The 21,921-nt window shown below is 39.6% G+C and overlaps 1 protein-coding gene across 3 annotated transcripts in view; it reads left to right on the top strand.

The window, feature by feature from the left end:
* Positions 1-234: 234 nt before the first annotated feature.
* FSIP1 (fibrous sheath interacting protein 1) overlaps positions 235-21,921 on the top strand; it is a 287,135-nt gene continuing 265,448 nt past the window's right edge. For all 3 annotated transcript variants that reach the window (XM_066388521.1, XM_066388520.1, XM_066388524.1), the window contains exons 1-3: positions 235-278; positions 8,172-8,304; positions 18,117-18,300. In XM_066388521.1, coding sequence (XP_066244618.1) covers positions 8,173-8,304; positions 18,117-18,300 — 316 coding nt within the window. In that variant the 5' untranslated portion in view covers positions 235-278; position 8,172. The remainder of the gene's footprint in view (positions 279-8,171; positions 8,305-18,116; positions 18,301-21,921) is intronic.

A 21,921-nucleotide genomic window follows, 5' to 3' on the forward strand; every position in this document is an offset into this window, starting at 1 on the left:
CCAGCTCCTGGAGATCCGTCAGCGCTTCGGAGCCCCTGCCCCCCAAGTCTCCGTTCTGGATGGTACAGCCCTTTCTTCTTATCGCGAGAATGAAAGCGGCTTGCCTCTGGTTGCCAGGGGAACAGCGTTCTCCTCTCACCTCCAGAGTAGCTATTGTGGCAGGACAGACCTCTCCCCTCATTGGGGGATAGTGGGTGAACTGCGAGTGTCAGCGGTGCGCTTCGAATCCCTCAATGCTCTGATGACTAGCGACTAGTTCCCAGAGTTTCCTCGGGAAGGTGAGGAACCGCACAGATTAGTGGGAGGGCGGCGCCGGGGAGGATGGAGGGCGGGCCTGGAAGTCTGTCTGACCAATATCCCCTAGAATTTATTTTAAAAGTCAATCACTAGACATTAAAAGTAGACCGTAAGTCACAAAGGATGCAAGTGGCAAAGGATGCAAATAGACATTTCAAAGAAAAAATAAAAATAAAAGGTGGTCAGCAAACATTTAACCAGAGGCTCAACTTCTCTCGTAATTAAAGCAATGTAAATCAAACTCCAGATACCTTTGGACACTTACCAGACAAAACTGAAAACGCTTGGACGGTAACTAGATTGACCCCAGCCCAATGTGGGGAAACGACTTTCATCTCATCATACCTGTTGGTAGTAGTGAGATCTGGTATCATCTTTTTGGAGAACAATTTCGCAGACTACCAGAATTTGAAACGCAAATGTTCTTTGAGCAATTCTGATTTATCTTCTGGATATATAAATATAACAAAACAAAGATTTGTAAAAGAGGCTAACTTAAAATTGACATATACGTTACGGTAAAATTCACCCTTTTAATGTGCAGTTCAGTGAGCTTTGACAAACACATAATTGCCACAACCATCAAGATACAGAACAGTTCCATCGTTTCCCCCAAATCTCTTAGTACCCTTTTGTAATTAACCCCTCCGTGCCCCTAGCCCTGGTAACCACTCATCATTTTCCCTATAGTTTTGTGTATTCCGTATGTACTATAATAGGGCAAACACTATGTGTTAGGTTGGCTGAGGGAGGAACACACACAGACCTGATGAGTTTAATACGAGGTTTATTTATGCATCTGCGAATAGAGGGGCTGAGACCCTAGTGGCATCAGCGGAGAGCTGCAGGAAGGGATGTCTCACATATGGGTTGCTGCAAGCATTTGCTGGCATGGGGTTTCCTGCACCTGGACCTGCTCAGATTAGCATATCCTGGTTTGTGGCCTTGGTCACAGACTGTTTCCCTTTCCCAACCCTCAGGTCCCTCCCACTGGGCTTGTCCCAAGGACACTTGGCAGAACCTTCCCAGAGTGGGGAGAGTTGCTTAAGGGGAGGGGAGGTCAGTTGAGGGAGATGCTTAAAGAAGAAGTTGCTCTAGTGGGAAGTTGGATGAGGGGAATTTGAGTTTTAAAAGGCCTTGAGTCTAGGCCTGACCTGTGGTGGCGCAGTGGATAAAGCGTCGACCTGGAAATGCTGAGGTTGCCGGTTTGAAACCCTGGGCTTGCCTGGTCAAGGCACATATGAGAGTTGATGCTTCCAGCTCCTCCCCCCTTCTCTCTCTCTCTCTCTCTCTCTCCCTCTCCTCTCTAAAATGAATAAATAAAAACAAACAAACAAAAAACTAAGCTTTTAAAAGGCCTTGAATCTTAAGGAGCCCTGGACCCAAATCTAACACTATGGAGCCCTTTTTATGTGGTTTCTTTCAATTTAGTGCAATACAGTTGAGATTCATCCATGTTTTGTATCAGTTGTTTGTTCCCTTATATTGCTGAGTAATATTCCTTTGCATGGATGTACCACAGTTTGCTTAACCATTCCCCAGTTGAGGGACATTTGGATTATTGCCAGTTTTTGGCAATTATTAATGGAGCTGCTATAAATATTTATGTGCAGGTTTTGTGTGAATATAAGTTTTCATTTCTTGGGTATATATCTAGGACTGAGAGTGTAGAATCATATGGTAAGTATATGTTTAGCTTTATGAGAAACTGCTAAGCAGTTCTGCAACATGGCTGTTCCATTTTGCATTCTCATAAGCAATATATGAAAGTTCCAGTTACTCCCTCACATGGTATTGTTAGTTTTTTTAAAAAAATTATTTTTCATCATTTGAATGCCACATGGTATTGTTAGTTTTTTTTAAAAAGTATTTTTCCTTATTTGAATGCATAATGGTTCTCATTGTTGTATTAATTCTTATTTCTTTGGTGACTAATGATGTTGAACATCTCATGTGCTGGTTTAATATTCATGCATCTTTGGAGATGTGTCTGTGCAAATCTTTTATTTTCTTATTATTGGGTCTTGATATTTCTTTTTGTATTCTAGATATAAGTCCTTTGTCAGATATGTGTTTTTCAAACCTAATCCACCATCACATATGTACTAAAGAAATTTTTATAGTTTTAAGTTTTAGTTTTAGGTCTGTGATCCATTTTGAGTAAAGTTTTGTATTGCTTTTAATAGCAAATACTCCATATACAGTCTAAATGAACTGATTTAAAAAATGGTATGTATATAGAGTGGAAAACTATGCCATTGTTTGAAAGCATGAATTATATCTGTATGTGACAGAAAAATCTCTGAAATATATTAAGTGTGAAGAAGCAAGTTGCAAAGCATTATTTGTTTGTGTTTGTGTAGGGGAGGAGTGCAGAGGTATAAAGGACAGAAAGTTTTCATAGGTCTAAAAAATGAGATCTACAAAAATCTATTGGGGTAAGGGGATTTTGACTTTAAAGGTATTGACTTTAAAAGTATAATTTGATTTCCCCTTCCCTCTTATGGGCAAGTATTTCTTACATAATATATATATAAAACAAACTACCATAACATAATTTCTAGACATTGAAATCATGAAAATAAATGTGATGCTACTTTTTTTTCTTAAAAAAAGACTTTATTTATTGATTTGGGGGGGGGGCAAGAAGCATCAACTCGTAGTTGCTTCACTTCCATTGTTGATTGTTTCTCATAGGTGCCTTGGCTGGGAAAGCCCAGGGTTTCAAACTCTACACCTCAGTGTTCTAGGTTGATGCCCTATTCATTGAACCATCACATGTCAGACAACTTTTATTTTTTCTTTAGATTGGCAATTCATTATTACTAAACAGAGTAGTCTTTTTTAAAACTTTTTATTAAGTGAGATGAGGGGAGGCAGAGAGACAGACTTCTGCATGCATCCCAACCTGGGATCCACCTTGCAAGGTCCCTACTGGGCATTGCTTTGCCCCTATGGAGCTGTTGCTCTGTTGCTTGGCAACCAAGCTATTTTTAGTGCCTTAGGCGAGGCCACAGAACCATCCTCAGCCTCTGGGGCCAACTTGCTGAAACCAATTGAGCCATGGCTATGGGAGGGGAAGAGAGAGAGATAGAAAGAGAAAGAACAGGGAAAGGGAGGGGTGGAGAAGCAGATATTCACTTCTCCTGTGTGCCCTGACTGGGAATGAAACCTGGGACATCCACGTGCTAGACTAAAGCTGTACCACTGAGTGTAGAGCAAGTAGCCGTGGCTACCATCAAAGCTGCCTAGCCAACATAGGTTTGCATTTGATCCAGACAGATGGTAATGAAATTGCAGAGCCAAAAACTAGTGGTCCATTTTTTTTTTTTATTCTAGACTTGCACTCTGCAAGCAAGTAAAAACACATAGCGGGAAACACTTCCCTTTCCATTCAGGGCTCCCAAAGCCACTGACGTATCCGAGTTTTCCTAGAATCAAAGGCTCCCACCTCTTTGCCTACATTTTGGCTGCCTCTTCTACCCCACGTGGCCTCTCCCTCTCTCCTGGAACAACATGATCTCCCCAAAGTGGCCTCCTTGCTCCTCCTTTTAAAACCTTTTTGTGCAAAAGCCCTCCCCCAACACATATTAGCATAACCAAGTCCCTTCCCAAGCAAGAAGGCAATCAGCCGCCCATGTGGGCAGCGGCCATCTTTAACAAAGTGAGCAAAATATATTTTATCTGCCCAACACTGAGCCAACGAGCCAGGGCTGTCGTTTTCTTTTGAGTCTTCCATTCATCCAAAGATATAAAATTACAGCAGCCATGTTTCCCCCTTTTGGTTTTAAATCATCCATGATGGTTGAATTTCTCATAATCCTGTATGAAAAAGTTTAATTTTGTTTGAAAGGAATGTTATAAAAAGTTGGTATGTGTTTGTAGCGGCTTGTTAAAATTTAGAATCTGGTCATACATCCATCTATTTAATGGGATATCATGAAATAAATAATATTCTGTTTTATTGTAATCTTTAATGTAATAAGAATAAGCTCATCATGCAATGTTAAGTGAGAAAAATGAGTCCAATTTTGTTGAAAAGACAGCGCAAGAATAAAAAGAAATGTGTCAAGGTGGTGAATATTGGGTGATTTCTTTTAATACACTTTAATATATTCTAGAAAAAATTTTATAATAAATAAATTCTTTAATATGAATTCAAGATATACTTAATAGATAACCAGAAATACAGATAAGCAAAAGGTAAAAAAAAAAAAAAAAAGGGACACAAGAATATCCATGAAGGCATCAATCCATAACCCATCTCTCTTACTTCTTTGACTTGTGCTCATCTTTCAGTATATTTCTTTAATTACAGATATTAGACTTATTTTTTCTTAGAGTTGTTTTTTCTTTAGAAGATACTAACAATTTTTTTTTTTTTTTTGTATGGGAAGTCCTTGTTTATGCCCTTAGCCAGTTTTCTATTGGAATGTTGCTCTTCCTTATTTATTTGGAGCTCTTTAAATATGTAAATTTATTAACCTTTTGTATATCATGTATGTTATAGCTTCCCCAGTTAGTGAGGAACCTTTTTCCTTTTTATTTATTTATTTTTTACAGGGACAGAGAGAGAGTCAGAGAGAGGGATAGATAGGGACAGACAGACAGGAATGGAGAGAGATGAGAAGCATCAATTATCAGTTTTTCATTGTGACACCTTAATTGCTCATTGATTGCTTTCTCATATGTGCCTTGACTGCGGGCCTTCAGCAGACCGAGTAATCCCTTGCTCGAACTAGCGACCTTGGGTCCAAGCTGGTGAGCTTTGCTCAAACCAGATGAGCCTGTGCTCAAACTGGCGACCTCGGGGTCTTGAACCTGGGTCCTTCCACATCCCAGTCCGACACTCTATCCACTGCGCCACCGCCTGGTCAGGCAGTGAGGAACCTTTTAATTTAATTTAGAATGGCTTTTTTTTTTTTTGGTTTGACACTCAAGATTATTAAACAATAATCTAATCTTTTTTTTGTGTGTGACAGAGATAGAGAGAGAGACAGAGAGAGGGACAGACAGACAGGAACAGAGAGAGATGAGAAGCATCATTTCTTTGTTGCGGCATCTTAGTTGTTCATTGATTGCTTTCTCATATGTGCCTTGACCAGGGGGCTACAGCAGAGCAAGTGACCCCTTGCTCAAGCCAGCGACCTTGGGTTCAAGCTGGTGAACTGTGCTCAAACCAGATGAACCTGCGCTCAAGCCAGCTACCTTGAGGTCTTGAACCTGGGTCCTCTGCATCCCAGTCCTATGCTTTATCCACTGTGCCACTGTCAGGTCAGGCAGTAATCAAATCTGTTAGTCTCTTTCTTTTTGATTTATGCTCTTGGTGTCATGCTTAGTAGGCCACTGACTTCATAATTATATAAATTATCTTTGTTTTCTTCAAGTCCCTTGAGGATTTCATATTTTACATTATTATTTTTAAAATTAGGCTTTAGTTTTATTAAAGTAATATAATCAAAAATATTAAACTGTAATATAATTTACAATGGGAAAAGAAAAGAAGCCATGTCTAGTCTCATTCTCCAGAGGCAACCATGTGAACTTGTAAATATTATGCTGATTTAACTGTTGTTTTGACTTTCTCTTTGACTTGCAGATTGGATTTCTTATACTACCTCTCATTTTATGTATTCCTTGCTGTATATACTCAATGTATTTAAAACACATTTGGTTAAATCAACATTTAAGTATTTTATTATCATTTGCTTTCTTTTTTTGTATAATGCTGCATTTTTCTTGTGGCATTTCTATGTGGCTATTGAGATTTCTTCTCCAACACTCAAATACATCTATAAGATCATACTTCAGTGACCTTTGTCCATACTTTTTTCTCAATGGCCAAATTCAGAGATTGTCAGTTACATTCCCACTCACCCTGGGAACTGTATTTTATATAATTTATTATTTTCAGGAGCAAAAATAATAAAATAGACCTATTTCTAAAACGTATTGGAAGATTTCCAGAGCCTTTTAGCTGATCAGGGTCACTGATGGTTCCCTGGGCCTCTCCCTTACTGACGTGTTTCACACTGGCTCTGCACCTGCTTCCCTCTTACTGCTCTCTCTGTAAGCTGCAGGCAGTCTCCCCGACAAGCTACTTGGGGCATTTACAAGACAGTTGGCCTTTTAGTGCCTTATGCTTTTTGATTGTGACATGACGGGCCAGGGTGATTCGCCATCCCACAATAATAATGTCAGTGTCTTCCTGAGTGATCCCAAACCCTTTTGTGGAGTTTGAATAACGTTGAGATCAATGCCTTTTTCATTTGCTGAGATGGAAAGAGTTGACCTACTGGTTCCTTAAGCATCAACTTGGGCACAACAAAGGGTTGGAGGCCAGATCATGTTATCTCTCTGCGTGCCTCGGAGAAGCATCAGATTCTTTTTTTTTTTTTTTTTGTATTTTTCTGAAGCTGGAAATGGGGAGGCAGTCAGACAGACTCCTGCATGCGCCCGACCGGGATCCACCCGGCACGCCCACCAGGGGGCGATGCTCTACCCCTCCGGGGCGTCGCACTGTCGCGACCAGAGCCACTCTAGCGCCCGGGCCATCTTTTGCTCCAATGGAGCCTCGGCTGCGGGAGGGGAAGAGAGAGACAGAGAAGAAGGAGAGGGGGAGGGGTGGAGAAGCAGATGGGCACTTCTCCTGTGTGTCCTGGTCGGGAATCGAACCCGGGACTTCCGCACGCCAGGCCGACGCTCTACCACTGAACCAACCGGCCAGGGCCAGCATCAGATTCTTTATGTTGTACTTCCTCTTATGTCCAAAACTTCCCCTGGACTGTTTAAAAAAACAACAACAGAGAAAGATGAATCATTTTTTAGGGTAAGAAAGCACATTGTTACACTCTTGAGCCAGATGTAATTGCTTTGTTCTATTATGAGAGGAGTGGTTTAATTCATAATTTATAGGAATATAGGAAAAAATTTGTTGGAAGATGTCCATTCACATATAAAGCTAAGTAAGTAATGAGAAGGCAAGATCTGAAATTCTCCCTGTTTCTTCCATTTTATTCAGCATGCATGACATCCACACATTCCCCAACAAATCTGGACCGATCCTGATCAACCGACACAGTTTGGGAGGGTTAATGTGCCTGCAGTACTCAATTTTCCCTCTAGTTTAAACCACCCTGCCTAGTATTTCCTGCTTCAGAAAGCAGCACTGGGAATAGAGCAGCCAGAGTGGTGAGAGGCCTGTGAATGGTGTCACATGAAAAATAGTTAAAGAGATTGGTGATGTATATAGCTTGATAATGAAAGTCTGTCCCCTCGTAGAGAAAGTAGGTTTGACTCTCTGTTGATTCAGAGGGCAGAAGTAGTGTCATGTGTTTTATAAGGGAAAGGTTGATAGAAAAAGAGCACTGACCTGGAGGTGGGTACTCCATGAAAAGGGGGCACCCAGTATGAGAGGAGAAATGAGATCTGAGAGGCAAGATTAGGCTCAAGGGTGAGCTAGAACTGGAAAGGCTGGAATAAGGAAGGGAAACCAGAAGAAAGTAGAGGCCTTAGCCAATCATTGTGACAAAGCATGATCTTGATTGAGAGGTGTGGTGCTCCATGAGTGCATTCTCAGTTCAGGGACACAGTAAATGTTTCTCTCGGAGGCCCAGGGAGCCATTAAGATAGCATTCACTTCTGCATCCTTTCTGAGTCACTTTCAGAATCTAACATCCTAGGCATTCTAGGCAGCATGTCTTCCACCTGCAGTGACATAAGATTTAATGATCCACAGACAGAGATGTCTTTTCATGAAATTAGGGTAGTGTGACTTTTGTAGTAACATAGTCCTTATAACAAAGGCTCTGACTTGCATATTAACACTAATAAAACAATTAAATACATAATGTGCTTTATAATTTTTGTTTCAGGATGTCAATGTATATTATAAAGGGGAATTTAGATGGAATATCAAGACCAGCCTCAAATTCAAGAACACGTCCTGGGAGCAGATGTTCAAATGCTTCTTTGGAGGTACTCTCACCAGAGCTGGTGTCCTTCAAGGTACTTTGCTGAGCAGAAATGATTTCAACTCCTTCTTCTGACCTCTAGGAATCGATAAACCAAGGTTGTTGTTCATTTTAAGGTTCCTTTTTAGAGGGAGTGCCGGGAGCACTCACAGATTCTCGGATATTACTTGAGATCATTTTGTATGAAACAGTGTTTCCTTCTTTATCTCCCCTCCTCCTCCTCTTTTTTTTTTGAATGATGTTGTTTTTTGTTGTTGTTGTTCACATTGTAGTTTGTTAATGCACATTTGCTAACTTATTTTTTTAAAGAAAGCTTTGTGTTCCAACATCTGCTATGCCACCATTGACTCTTACTATAAAAAAACTCATTAATTTTAAAAATACAGTTTGGGTAAAGACCACATAATATATGTTTAGTAGGCATATTATCTGGCTATGACTTCCTTTTCTTTAATAGTCTCTTTTTCTTTTCTTAAAATATTTAAACTTGCCTGACCAGGCAGTGGAGCAGTGGATAGAGCGTCAGACTGGGACGTGGAGGACCCAGGTTCGAAACCCTGAGGTCGCCAGCTTGAGCTGCCTCAAGCCGGCTTGGGCGTAGGCTCACCAGCTTGAGCATGGGGTTGCTGGCTTGAGTATGGGATCATAGACACGACCCCATGGTTGCTGGCTTGAGCCCAAAGGTCGCTGGCTTGAAGCCCAAGGTCACTGGCATGAGCCCCAGGTCACTGGCATGAGCAAGGGGTCACTCACTCTGCTGTAGCCCCCCCAGTCAAGGCACATATGAAAAAGCAATCAATGAACAACTAAGGAGTCGCAATGAAGAACCAATGCTTCTCATCTCTCTCCCTTCCTGTCTGTCCCTATCTGTCCCTCTCTCTGGCTCTCTCTCTTTGTCAATAAAAAGAAATCTAAACTGACCACTGACCAGGGGGTGATGCAGTGGGTAGAGCATCAGACTGGGATGCGGAGGACCCAGGTTCAAAACTCCAAGATCACTGGCTTGAGTGCGGGCTTATCTGGCTTGAGTGCAGGGTCGCTGGCTTGAGTGTGGGATCGTAGACATGACCCCAAGGTCACTGGCTTGAGCAAGGGGTCACTCACCCTGCTGAAGCCTCCCAGTCAAGGCACATATGAGAAAGCAATCAATGAACAACTAAGGAGACTAAGGAGCTGCAACAAAGAATTGATGCTTCTCATCTCTCTTCCTTCCTATTTTTCTGTCCCTATCTGTCCCTCTCTGTGTCTCTCTATTTGTCTCTGTCACACACGCACACACAAAAATCTAAACTTGATGTTTTTTAAAGAATCAGTTTTTCATCTGTGATATAGAACAATTTATTTGTTTTAGAATTGTCACAAAGAACAATTTTGAACTTAATAGTGGAAAAAAATGCAAGTTAATGAATCCATACTCATTTATTTTTTCGATTTATGGATAAGACTGCATTATGAAACTATTAGAGTTTTTGCCTATTAGGATTTAGTGCAGGAGATAGCACTAGGTTTCCAGCAAAAAAGGACTGAATATAAGAAATTCAGTTCCTCAGAATCGGAACCACAAAACAGGTGAGGCATGCAGAGATGACTGTCTTTGCTGTTTCTTGCCCATTTCCTATCAGGAGCTTCTACCTCACTTCTGTGGTCTAAATCATGTGCAGGTGTATCCAACTGGATGACACTAAGTTAATCCTAGTTGCCAGTGGCTTTGTTAAATACAGTTCTAGCTCAGCTCTGTTTTGTTTCACCTGACCCGGCATCGTCTCTACCCTGGGTGTGAACTCTGGCAGCTTAGTAGTTCTAGATATCTGGCAGGATGGGTCTCCCCATCTTATTCTTTTTTAGGACTATTTTAGGTAGTCTTGGCTTTTTGTTCTTTCTTTCTTTCTTTCTTTCTTTCTTTCTTTCTTTCTTTCTTTCTTTCTTTCTTTCTTTCTTTATTTATTTTTGTTCTTTTTTATATTTTAGATCAGTTTTTCAAGTCCTGTGACAAATACTGTTGGGGTTTTGATTGAATTGCTTTGAATTTAAAGATTAATTTGGAAAGAATTAACATTAAATTTTATGTTATTAAATTTTCTCATCTATGACCATTGTATCTTAATGTTTTTGTTTCTAATTTAATAATTTTACATACTATAAAATTTACTCTTTTTTGATGTATAGTTTTGAGCTTGGCAAATGTGAAGAATATACCATCACAAGATACACAACAGTTCCATTACTCCTCAAAAATTCCCTCCTTGCTACCCCTTTGTAAACAATCTCTAGTATTTGTAATCCTTGGAAACTTCTCTATCCCTTTAGTTTTTCCTTTTCCAGAAGGTCATGTGAATGAAATTTAAAAGTAATTAGATTTTGAGCCTGGCTTTTGTCTGTTGGCACAATGTATTTGAGACTCACATTGTTACATATGATATATTAATAGTTCACTCCTTTTTATTGCTGGGTAATATTCCATTGTATGGATGTGTCACAGTTTGTTTATCCATTCCCCAGTTAAGGAACATTTGGGTAGTTTACACATTTTGGTGATTATGAGTAAAGCCTGTGTACTTATTTATTATGCTGAATTTCTTGGGGAGGAAGAACCAGGTTTTTATTTCTCTTAGGTAAATATGTAAGAGTAGGATTGCTAGGTTGAATGGTAAGTGTATGTTTAACTATAAGACTGTTAAACTGTTTTCTATTCTACTAGAAATGTATGAGAGTTCCAGCTGTTTTGCGTCTAGTTGATATTGTCAGTTTTTAAAAACAGTCATTCTAATAGGTTTACAATAGTAGCTCTTTGTGGTTTTAACTGGCATTTCCCTGATGACTAATAATATTGAATATGTTTTCATGTGCTTATTTGCAGTCCACATATCTTTTTTGACAATTATATATTCATTTCTTTGCCTTATATATAGTTTTAAAATAGTTTTCTTACTGACTTTTTTTTTTTTTTTTAAGTGAGAGAAACAGACAGACAGGGACAGACAGGAAAGGAGAGAGATGAGAAGCACAACTCATTGTTGTGGCACCTTTAGTAGTTTATTGATTGCATTCTCACATATGCCTTGATGAGGGCTGGGGGCGGGCTCCAGCTGAGCCAGTGACCCCTTGCTCAAGCTGGTGATCTTGGGCTCAAGCCAGCAACCACATGGTCATGTCTATGATCCCATGCACAAGCCAGCGACCCCTCACTCAAGCTGATGAGACCACACTCAAACCAGATGAATCTGTGCTCAAACCAGTGACCTTGGGGTTTTGAACCTGGATTTTTAGCATCCAGGTTGACACTCCATCCACTGCGCCACCACCTGATCAGGCTTATTGTTGATTTTTGAGAGGACTTTATATATTCTTGATAGAGTCTTTTGCCAGATATATGATTTGCAAATATTTTCTCTTAGTCTGTAGCTTGAATTTTCATTTTTTCAACTGTGTCTTTGGAAGAGCATTAATTTTCTTAAGTGCAATTTATTAATTTTTTTCCTTTGAAGATTGTAATTTTTTGTTGTATCTAAGAATTTTCAAATTTTTTATTGATTAGAGAGAGAGAGAGAGAGAGAGAGAGAAATATCAATTTGTTGTTCCACTTATTTATGCATTTATTGGTTGATTCTTATATGTGCCCTAACTGGGGATCAAACTTGTAACCTTGGCATATTGGGACAATGCTCTAACCAAATGAGCGAACTAGTCAGGGCTGAAGAACTCTTTGTGTAAACCAAGGTCCCAAATATTTTCTCCTATGTTTTTTTCTGAAAGTTTTATAATTTTATGTTTTACATTTAGGTGCTTGTCGTCTCTTTTGTTACCAATGAGAAGACTTTTTGTAAGCCCAATATTCATTTAATTGTGGGTTGTCTAGTTTAGATATTTTTCTCTGGTTGCTTTGTTTTCTCTTTGTCTTTGTATCTACTGTTCCTCACCTAGGTATGGATTTAATTTATCCTTCTGGATACTAGTACTCCTTTATTTGAAGAATTTGTATGTTTCATTTATTTTGAAAATTTTTCAGCCATTGTGTTCTCACGTTTTCAATATTGCCTATGTTTTTTTCTATTTTGTCGTCCTGGAAGTCTATTAATTGTCTATTGAATCTTTCCCTTCCATCCTTCATGTCTTTCATGTCCTTTTAAATATTTTATATTCATTTATTTCTTTGTGCTTTAGTACAGGGGAATTTTTAACACATAATTTATTTTTTTCTTTTTTTTTTCTGATGGAGAGAGACAGAGGGACAGATAGGGACAGATAGACAGGAAGAGAGAGAGATGAGAAGCACCAGTTCTTTGTTGTGGCACCTTAGTTGTTCATTGATTGCTTTCTCATATGTGCCTTGGCCTGGGGCTACAGCAGAGTGAGTAACCCCTAGCCTAGCTCAAGCCAGTGATCTTGGGCTTTAAGCCAGCAACGCCATGCTCAAGCTGGTGAGCCTATGCTCAAGCCTTAAAGTAGCTGGGGAAGCTACTTTAAGAATTTACAAGGATCCTGTTCTAGGTTTCAGTTCCCTTTTAATTTCTGTCTACTGTACTGACAATTTCCCTATGTTCTTGAGAACTCATCTATGTAGATGAAGGGTTTTAGTTTATTTAGTTTTCCATAGGCCCAAAACTGGAATCTAAACACTGGAATTTTAGATTAATTAGTCCGAAGCATAGTGGTTATAAATCTGAACTCTGGAGTCATGGGTTCAAAGTGGGTTCTGCTGACCACATTTTTTTTTTTAGATTTTTTTATTGATTGATATTTGGAGAGGGGGGAGAAAAAGAGAGACAGAAACAGAGAGAAAGAGAGGGAGAGGGAGAAGGAGGGGGGGAAGCAGGAATCATCTACTCATCATAGTTGCTTCCTGTATGTGCCTCGACCAGGCATGCCCAGGAATTTGAACTGGCGACCTCAGCATTCCAGGTCAATGCTTTATCCACTGTGGCACCACAGGTCAGGCTCTGCTGACCACATTTTATGTGATATTGGGAAAATTACTTTGACCTCTGTGCCAGTTTTCTTATCTGTTCAAATCTCACAGGCATGTTTTAAGTTTAAAATAAGATAAAATACTTAAAATTTTTAGAAGAGTGACTAACACCTAGTAAATTTTCAGTATGTCTTAGCTATTTGTTTCAGTTAACTCAATTGGTCAGTCCTTTCTATGTTATTCATGACATTCAGCTTAGTAAGTAGTCACAAAACACATGTTCAATAAATTTAGAGTGAAAAATTTCCCCTTTATGTAGGTAGAATAATAGAGAAAGACCTGACAAAATTTAGAGTAACATAGAATTAGTATTTCTGCTTGTATATTCCTGGGTGATGAATTTTTTGTAAAGCAGCAATTTCACAATATTGACATACAGGTGTTTTTTTTTGTTTGTTTTTATTTTACAGAGAGAGAGAGAGTCAGAGAGAGGGACAGACAGGGATAGACAGACAGGAACAGAGAGAGATGAGAAGCATCAATCATCAGTTTCTAGTTGTGGCACCTTAGTTGTTCATTGATTGCTTTCTCATATGTGCCTTGACCGCGGGCCTTCAGCAGACCGAGCAACCCCTTGCTCAAGCCAGTGACCTTGGGTCCAAGCTGGTGAGCTTTGCTCAAACTAGATGAGCCTGCGCTCAAGCTGGTGATCTTGGGGTCTCAAACCTGGGTCCTCCGCATACCAGACCAACACTCTATTCCAGGGGTCCCCAAACTATGGCCCGCGGGCTGCATGCGGCCCCCTGAAGCCATTTATCCGGCCCCCGCTGCACTTCTGGAAGGAGCACCTCTTTCATTGGTGGATGCATCCTGTGCTCCTGGAGTACTGTATGCGGTGGCACTGCAAAGCGCCGCGTCGTTCACGTACAGTACTACTTCCTGTGACGCGGAAGGCATGTGTCACTGCTCTGGAAGCACGTCATATCACTTGTTACAGCTAGCAGTGACAAATATGGAACCGGACATTGACCATCTCATTAGCCAAAAGCAGGCCCATAATTCCCATTGAAATACTGGTCAGTTTGTTGATTTAAATTTACTTGTTCTTTATTTTAAATATTATATTTGTTCCCATTTTGTTTTTTTACTTTAAAATAAGATATGTGCAGTGTGCATAGGGATTTGTTCATAGTTTTTTTTTGTTTGCTTTTTTTTTTTTTTTTTTACAGAGACAGAGAGAGAGTCAGAGAGAGGGATAGACAGGGACAGACAGACAGGAACAGAGAGATGAGAAGCATCAATCATCAGTTTTTCGTTGCGCATTGCGACACCTTAGTTGAAAATTGATTGTTTTCTCATATGTGCCTTGACCGTGGGCCTTCAGCAGACCGAGTAACCCCTTGCTTGAGTCAGTGACCTTGGGTCCAAGCTGGTGAGCTTTTGCTCAAACCAGATGAGCCCGTGCTCAAGCTGGCAACCTCGGGGTCTCGAACCTGGGTCCTCGGCATCCCAGTCCGTCGCTCTATCCACTGCGCCACCGCCTGGTCAGGCCATAGTTTTTTTTTATAGTCCGGCCCTCCAATGGTCTGAGGGACAGTGAACTGGCCCTCTGTGTAAAAAGTTTGGGGACCCCTGCTCTATTCACTGCGCTACCGCCTGGTCAGGTGACATACAGGTTTTAATACATAGATTAACATTATTTTGTTCAAGACTTATCAGTGATCAAGTAAGATTTTATTTGAATCCACTAAGCTATAGTTCAAACTCTAGTATATTTATTAGTATATTAATAATATCTTACCAAAATTTTCTATAGGGCAGAAAATGAGCTTAAAATGCTAGATTTTATGTGAAATTTCTTTAGTAATAATATATTTATCATTCTAAAAATTTTAGTTTATTATTGCTTATGAATATTTTTCTTGAAAGAGATTATAACCATAATTTGTTTAAAAATCCCACATCTTTCAGGTAAGGAATCTAATTGTGAGGAAGGTTTTTATAGGATATTTACCTTTCCTGGGGGTAACATGCAGGTATAGAGTGGACGACATGGAACAATGGAAAAACGGAGGTGGAATGAGGCTTTTAGAGTGAAGAAGAAAGGAAAACCATACACATGGGCCACAGGGTAGAAGAGCAGGAGGGTTAGGAGCAGAGAGGCTGGTGGGCAGGGAATGGGCTCAGGAAGATGGGTGAGGAACTATGGGTAAAATTGTAAAATGGGCAAAGTTTGCCTTTTGTTCTTTAGTTTCATCATTTTGCCTTACTATTTCCTGCTTATTTTAAGAGTTAAGATCATATGGGTTGGCCCTGGTCAGTTAGCTCGGTCAGTTAAGAGTATCGTCCCGAAACAACAAGGTGGAGGGTTTGATCCCCAGTCAGGTCACACATGAGAAACAACCACTGAGTGCACGATGGAGTGGAACAACAAATGAATGCTTCCCTTCCCCTCTCCCCTCTCTCTCTCTTCCTCTCTAAAAATCAATAAAAATTAAGCCCTGGCTGGATAGCGTGTTGGTTGGAGCATTGTCCCAGAATGTGGAGGTTGTCAGTTTGATTCCCTGGTCAGGACACATACAGAAGCAGCTTGATATTTCTGTCTTTCTCCCTGTCCCCCAACCCCAAAATTGTATGGGATGATACATGTAAAAGGTCTTTGTGTATCCTGAAGTGTGCTATCTGAATATATTGCTAATATCTAGTTATCTTTTGAATATTCTATATTCCTTTATATAAAAACCTATTCTCAGGAGAAGATCTGCTTAATTTGTTTATGCTGTGATATAAATGACTGACAAGGCTCATATGACCTCTCCCAGCAATTTCAGTGTCTTCCCAAAGCTATATAGCTCTAAGGATTTATTGGATAGTTTGACATTTCAGGTTTTACCTGGCCTTTGACAGAAATAATTAATTGCTAATTAATCATTTAATTAATTCAAAAATTAATCATTTTTGAACAGGAAACACTTTTTTTAAAAAGTGATTACTAAACATTTTATTATTATTATTATTATTTTTTTACAGGGACAGAGAAAGAATCAGAGAGAGGGATAGATAGGGACAGACAGACAGGAACAGAGAGAGATGAGAAGCATCAATCATCAGTTTTTCATTGCAATACCTTAGTTGTTCATTGATTGCTTTCTCATATGTGCCTTGACCATTGATGGGCCTTCAGCAGACCGAGTAACCCCTTGCTCAAGCCAGTGACCTTGGATCTAAGCTGGTGAGCTTTTGCTCAAACCGATGAGCCCACGCTCAAGCTGGTGACCTTGGGGTCTCAAACCTGGGTCCTCCGCATCCCAGTTCGATACTCCATCCACTGCTCCACTGCCTGGTCAGGCAGAAAATGCTCTTTAACAGGAGATTACATGAAGTAGGCATTGTTTTGTTTGTTTCTAAATCGGGCCTTCACTAGTTTTATTCTATACTGAGTCTATTTTTCTTCTCTTTTAAATTGGGTAGCAGTGCCTTTCCCATAGGGTCATTGTGTGGAGTAAAGGAGGCAGTGAGGGTAAAGTACTTAGCATAGGACATGATTAATAGTACCCCACCAACAAATAGTGGCTATAATGATAAACCACTGACAGCCCAGTTCCGCTGGGGTTTGTATACTACTATGGTTCAGGTGAATAGAGATGTTCCTCCAATCCTGCCTGTTACCCTGGCAGTTTTAACTCTCAGTGCCACCAACCTTCCACCTTGGAGATTTTCATGGGGCCCAGATTATAATAGGGGAGATGGATCAGGTGGGTACAGAGACAACATAAAACCCTCCCAGGACTGGTCTCTGAAGGGCTGGAGCAGACAATCCTTCCTTTGGGAGAGTCAAAGCACTCCTCTCAGAAGTGGCTGGCTCTTTCTCCCGGTTTTTTTTTTTTTTTTTTTTTTTTTTTCATTTTTCTGAAGCTGGAAACAGGGAGAGACAGTCAGACAGACTCCCGCATGCACCCGACCGGGATCCACCCGGCACGCCCACCAGGGGCGACGCTCTGCCCACCAGGGGGCGATGCTCTGCCCATCCTGGGCTTCGCCATGTTGCGACCAGAGCCACTCTAGCGCCTGGGGCAGAGGCCACAGAGCCATCCCCAGCGCCCGGGCCATCTTTGCTCCAATGGAGCCTTGGCTGCGGGAGGGGACGAGAGAGACAGAGAGGAAAGCGCGGCGGAGGGGTGGAGAAGCAAATGGGCGCTTCTCCTGTGTGCCCTGGCCGGGAATCGAACCCGGGTCCTCCGCACGCTAGGCCGACGCTCTACCGCTGAGCCAACCGGCCAGGGCTTCTCCCGGTTTTGACTCTCCCTCAGGCTGTGTTCATTTCCACTGTGACCTTCACTGCCAGTGCAGTCCTCAGAGCCCTGTGATCCCTGTTTTCTCCTGACTCAGCCATGGATGTCTTTTCTTGTTCTCTCTCAGGAAAACACAGCTGCACCAAAGTGGTGTTATCAAAATAAACTTTGCTAAAATGGTGAGGGAAGCCATAATGAAATAGAAAAACTGTATAGCATAAAAATAAACTAATCACCAAAGCACATGGTTCTTTCTGACTTGAAGAATTTCATTACAAACATACCTCAATTCAGACAAAGTTCTAGACCTTTGACTCTTCATCTGAGCATAAGCTCAGGGAGCAGGTACCATTGCCTCATTCCCAGAGCCTGGCAGAGAGCAGTTCTCTTTAGGACTGCTTCCTGACTTTCCCCCATTATTGCTAGAAGTTGCTAGAGAATGGTGCCTATTTCTGTGGTGCAAATGTTATTAAATTTAATTGTGTAGTTTAATTACATTTAATTAAAAGGTGTTATATTCCTAGAATACTTTAATTCTAGTGTATGTATATTCCCATATATACTTCCATTATCTAAAATAATCTAGAAATTGAAAGTTTAAAACAGTACATCATTTTTGAAAAATGTTTCTTTGGAAATAATTTTTAGATTGATACTGAAGTCAAGTTGAACTCTGATGAAGAGGGCCACTCAGAAAGCAGTAATGCAGAGGGAAGGAGAAACAGTGACAATAATAGCCGGGAAAACTACTCTGAGAAAATGAAACTGGCTGAAGAGGGATCAGATGAAGATGTGAACTTGGGTCAACATCAGATAATCTCCAAATGTTCAGGTAGGTGATTGGCTGGTGATAATTACAGATGTTAAAATAGTAAATATGTTTTTATCAGCTAAGTAGAAATAATTAAAAAGTGAGTTATTTTTTGTCAACAAACAATCATCAGCTATTATTTAGAAGACTATTAAGTGTCCTTAAATACACTTAGAAAAATAATAAGACATGTCATTTCATAAAATTGTTATTGTGGTCATTTTACATTAATCACATAAGAAGTATTTCTGCATTTTATTGCATGAGTTATGAATCTTTTTGGTTCATATTGAGCATGACTAGAATTGCACAATAAAATGTATCCTGTATTAAGGATAATCCCATTTGCTTTTATTAACTTTTGGGTTTTAAAAGATTCCTTTTTCATTTTATTTATTGATTTTTGGAGGGGAGGGGAGAAAGAGAGAGAGAAAGAGAGGGAGAGTGAGAAAGAGGGGGGAGAAGCAGGAAGCATCTACTCATAGTAGTTGCTTCCTGTATGTGTCTTGACCAGGCAAGCCTAGGGTTTTGAACTGGCAACCTCATCGTTCTAGGTTGAGGCTTTATCCACAGTGCCACCACAGGTCAGGCTAAAAGACTCTTTTTTTTTTTAGTGGCTTAAATAGCAGATATTTATTTTCTCACACTTCTGGAGGCTAGAAGTCCAAGATCAAAGTGAGGCAGGTCTGGTTTCTATTGATGTCTCTCCCCTTGCCTTGCAAAAGACTCTTTTTTTGATGGTTATTAAATTAATACTAGTCTGAGAGAATAAGAAGAGCAGTTCTCCAGAAAGTGGTCTGTAGTGCTCTGGGAGTCTCTGAGACCCTTTCAGGAGCTCTGCAAAGTAAAAACTACTTTCATCACAATACTGACATAATAATTAGTAATATAGTTTATCATAGTACTGACATAATCTATTTGCCTTTTTGCCCACTGAAAGGACATCTGCACTGATGGTACAAAAGCAATGTGAAGAAAATTGCTGGTGGTTTAGCATGAATCAAGGCAACAGCCCCAAATTGTACTATTAGTCATTCTGTTCTTCATGACCAGGCACTGGCAGAAAAAAGAAATAGCCAGTGCCACTCAGGATTGTCTTTGGAGCAGTAAAAATGAATAATTTTATTAAATCTTGACCTTTGAACACACATCTTTTTCATATCCGGTGTGGTGAAATTGGAGGCACAGTACACATATAACAATTGTGCTGTGTACCAGAATGTGAAGCTTGCTTTGTAGAAAAGTACTCATGTGATAATTGAAGTTGAGAACTGACATGGCCAATTTTAAATGGAACACCATTTTTATTTGAAAGAATGACGGTCAGAAAATCTTTTGTCAATCAGATGTGGATATTCGGCACTCGTTTTTTAAAAATTAAAGGAGCCTGTTGCCTCAAGGATGACAACTGACTGTACTTTTTGTCAGTGATAAAATCTGAACTTTCAAGTGAAAGTTAGAATTTTGGAAAACCTGTATATCACTGTGAGCTTGACAGCTTCCCAATATTTAGCCATTTTTTTGGATAAAAATTGGTGGCCATGTTAACAAATGTGATTTTTTTTATATTGTATACATTTTTATACAAAATGTATAAAAATTTTGAAGGTCTATATAATTCAGTGAACCACTGTTTTTCAAATGATCAGGGCAGGCTAAAAGATTATTTAACATGAAAGATAGATCCATGGATTTTAATGGAACAAATACAAAAAGCTCACTAATATGGTTACAGATTTTACATTACCAACCACTAACCTTTTAGAGACCACACCTTGTTGAGTTTTGATAAGTGTCAAAGATGAATATTCACCATTATTTGAAAAGGCTATAAAATTTCTCTTTCTTACTATATGTCTGTGTAAGGCCAGATTTTCTTCATATACTTTAACTAAAATAACAGATCGTAATATATTGACTTTAGGAGCAAATAGGAGACTCAGCTAGCAACAGAAGTGGTACACCCAAAGGAGGATTCCAGTAGGCACCAGACACCGTGGAAAATAAATACGCCCAACATTAAAGATACTGCATAGCATCTAATACACATAATCAAGGTTGACTCTGAGAGTCAGCCAACCTGAAGGGATAACCCACCCATATTCAAGACTACATTCAAGACTCACATATAACAGGAGGGCAAATACAATTCTCAAGAAGCATTCCTAGAACAAGGAACTCAGGTGGCCTGGAGGTTAGTATCACTGAGCCCATCTTTCTCATAAAGACAACACAACAAATTTAAAAGTCAGAGCAGAGCTACTTAAAACACAGATAAAATGGGCAGACAAAGAAATATGACCCAAATGAATCAACAAGAGACATCCCCAGAAAAAAGAACTAAATGAAATGGAAGTAACCAAACTACCAGACACAGAGCTAAAATAATGGTTATTGGGATGCTCAAGGATCTTTGAGTAAGAATAGATGATCACAATGAGAACTTAAACAGATAGTAAACATTAAAAAAGACATTGAAATAAAAAAGAACCAGTCAGAGAAATGACAAATACAATATCTGAAATGAAGACTGCACTAGAGGGAATCTACCACAGGCTGGATGAGGCAGAAGATCGAATCAGTTATTTAGAGGACAAGATAAATGTAAGCACAGAAGTATAGCAGCAAAAAGAAAAGAGGCTCAAGAAGACTGAGGAATCTCTAAGGTACATCTGTACAACATGGAGAGAAACAACATCTGTGTCATAGGGGTTTCTGAAGGAGAAGAGAAAGAACAAGGGATAGAGGACTTATTTGAAGAAATAGCCAAAAACTTCCCTAAGGAAAAAGCCACATAAGTTTAAGAAGCACAGAGAGTCCCATTAAAGGTCAACCCAAGGAGGCCCACACCAAGACACATCATAATTAAAATGCCAAAGTGAAGAGAAAAAGAATACTAAAAGCTGCAAGATAAAAACAATTAATTACCTACAAAGAAGCCCCTGTAAAGCTGACATCTGACTTCTCAACAGAAAGACTTCGGGCCATAAGGGATTGGCAAGAAATATTCAAAGTGATGCAAAACAAGAACTTACAACCAAAACTACTCTATCCAGCAAAGGTATCACTTGAAATTGAAGGAGAAATAAAGAGCTTCCCAGACCAAAAAAAAAAAAAAAAAAAAAAGGCTCAGAGAGTTCATTACCACCAAACTATAAGGTCTACCAGAAAGTTCTGTCCATTTTTGGAATAAAATAAAATACAAATTCTTCTTACCATCAATAAACTTTATTAAATAATATAATTGCTATTATTATTAATGATTTCTTGCCAGCATGAGAGCAATTTGTATATCTCATTTTTGAAAAATGTTTTATCTTTTGATGTGAAAAATTGAACCAGTGCTTGTTTGATATCTTCTTCATTTTTGAATTTTTTGCCCTTCAAAAAATTTTGTAAGGACAAAAACAAGTGATAGTCGGAGGGTGCTAAGTCCAGGGAATATGGTGGATGCGACAGACATGTTTCTGTAGCATTTCTTCCGTGTTGAAATTTGTAAAAATTACAGTGGCATAAATGAACTTTATCAGTAGCCATGGGTACACTATCGCTTCACACATAAGACTAACGTGAATCAACTTTGTTTTAGTTAATTAGCTACGTCAGTATGTATACATTAAGTGATAAAAATAGAGAGGCACA

The sequence above is a fragment of the Saccopteryx leptura genome, chromosome 6 (genome assembly GCF_036850995.1).
Source record: "Saccopteryx leptura isolate mSacLep1 chromosome 6, mSacLep1_pri_phased_curated, whole genome shotgun sequence".
NCBI lineage: Eukaryota > Metazoa > Chordata > Mammalia > Chiroptera > Emballonuridae > Saccopteryx > Saccopteryx leptura.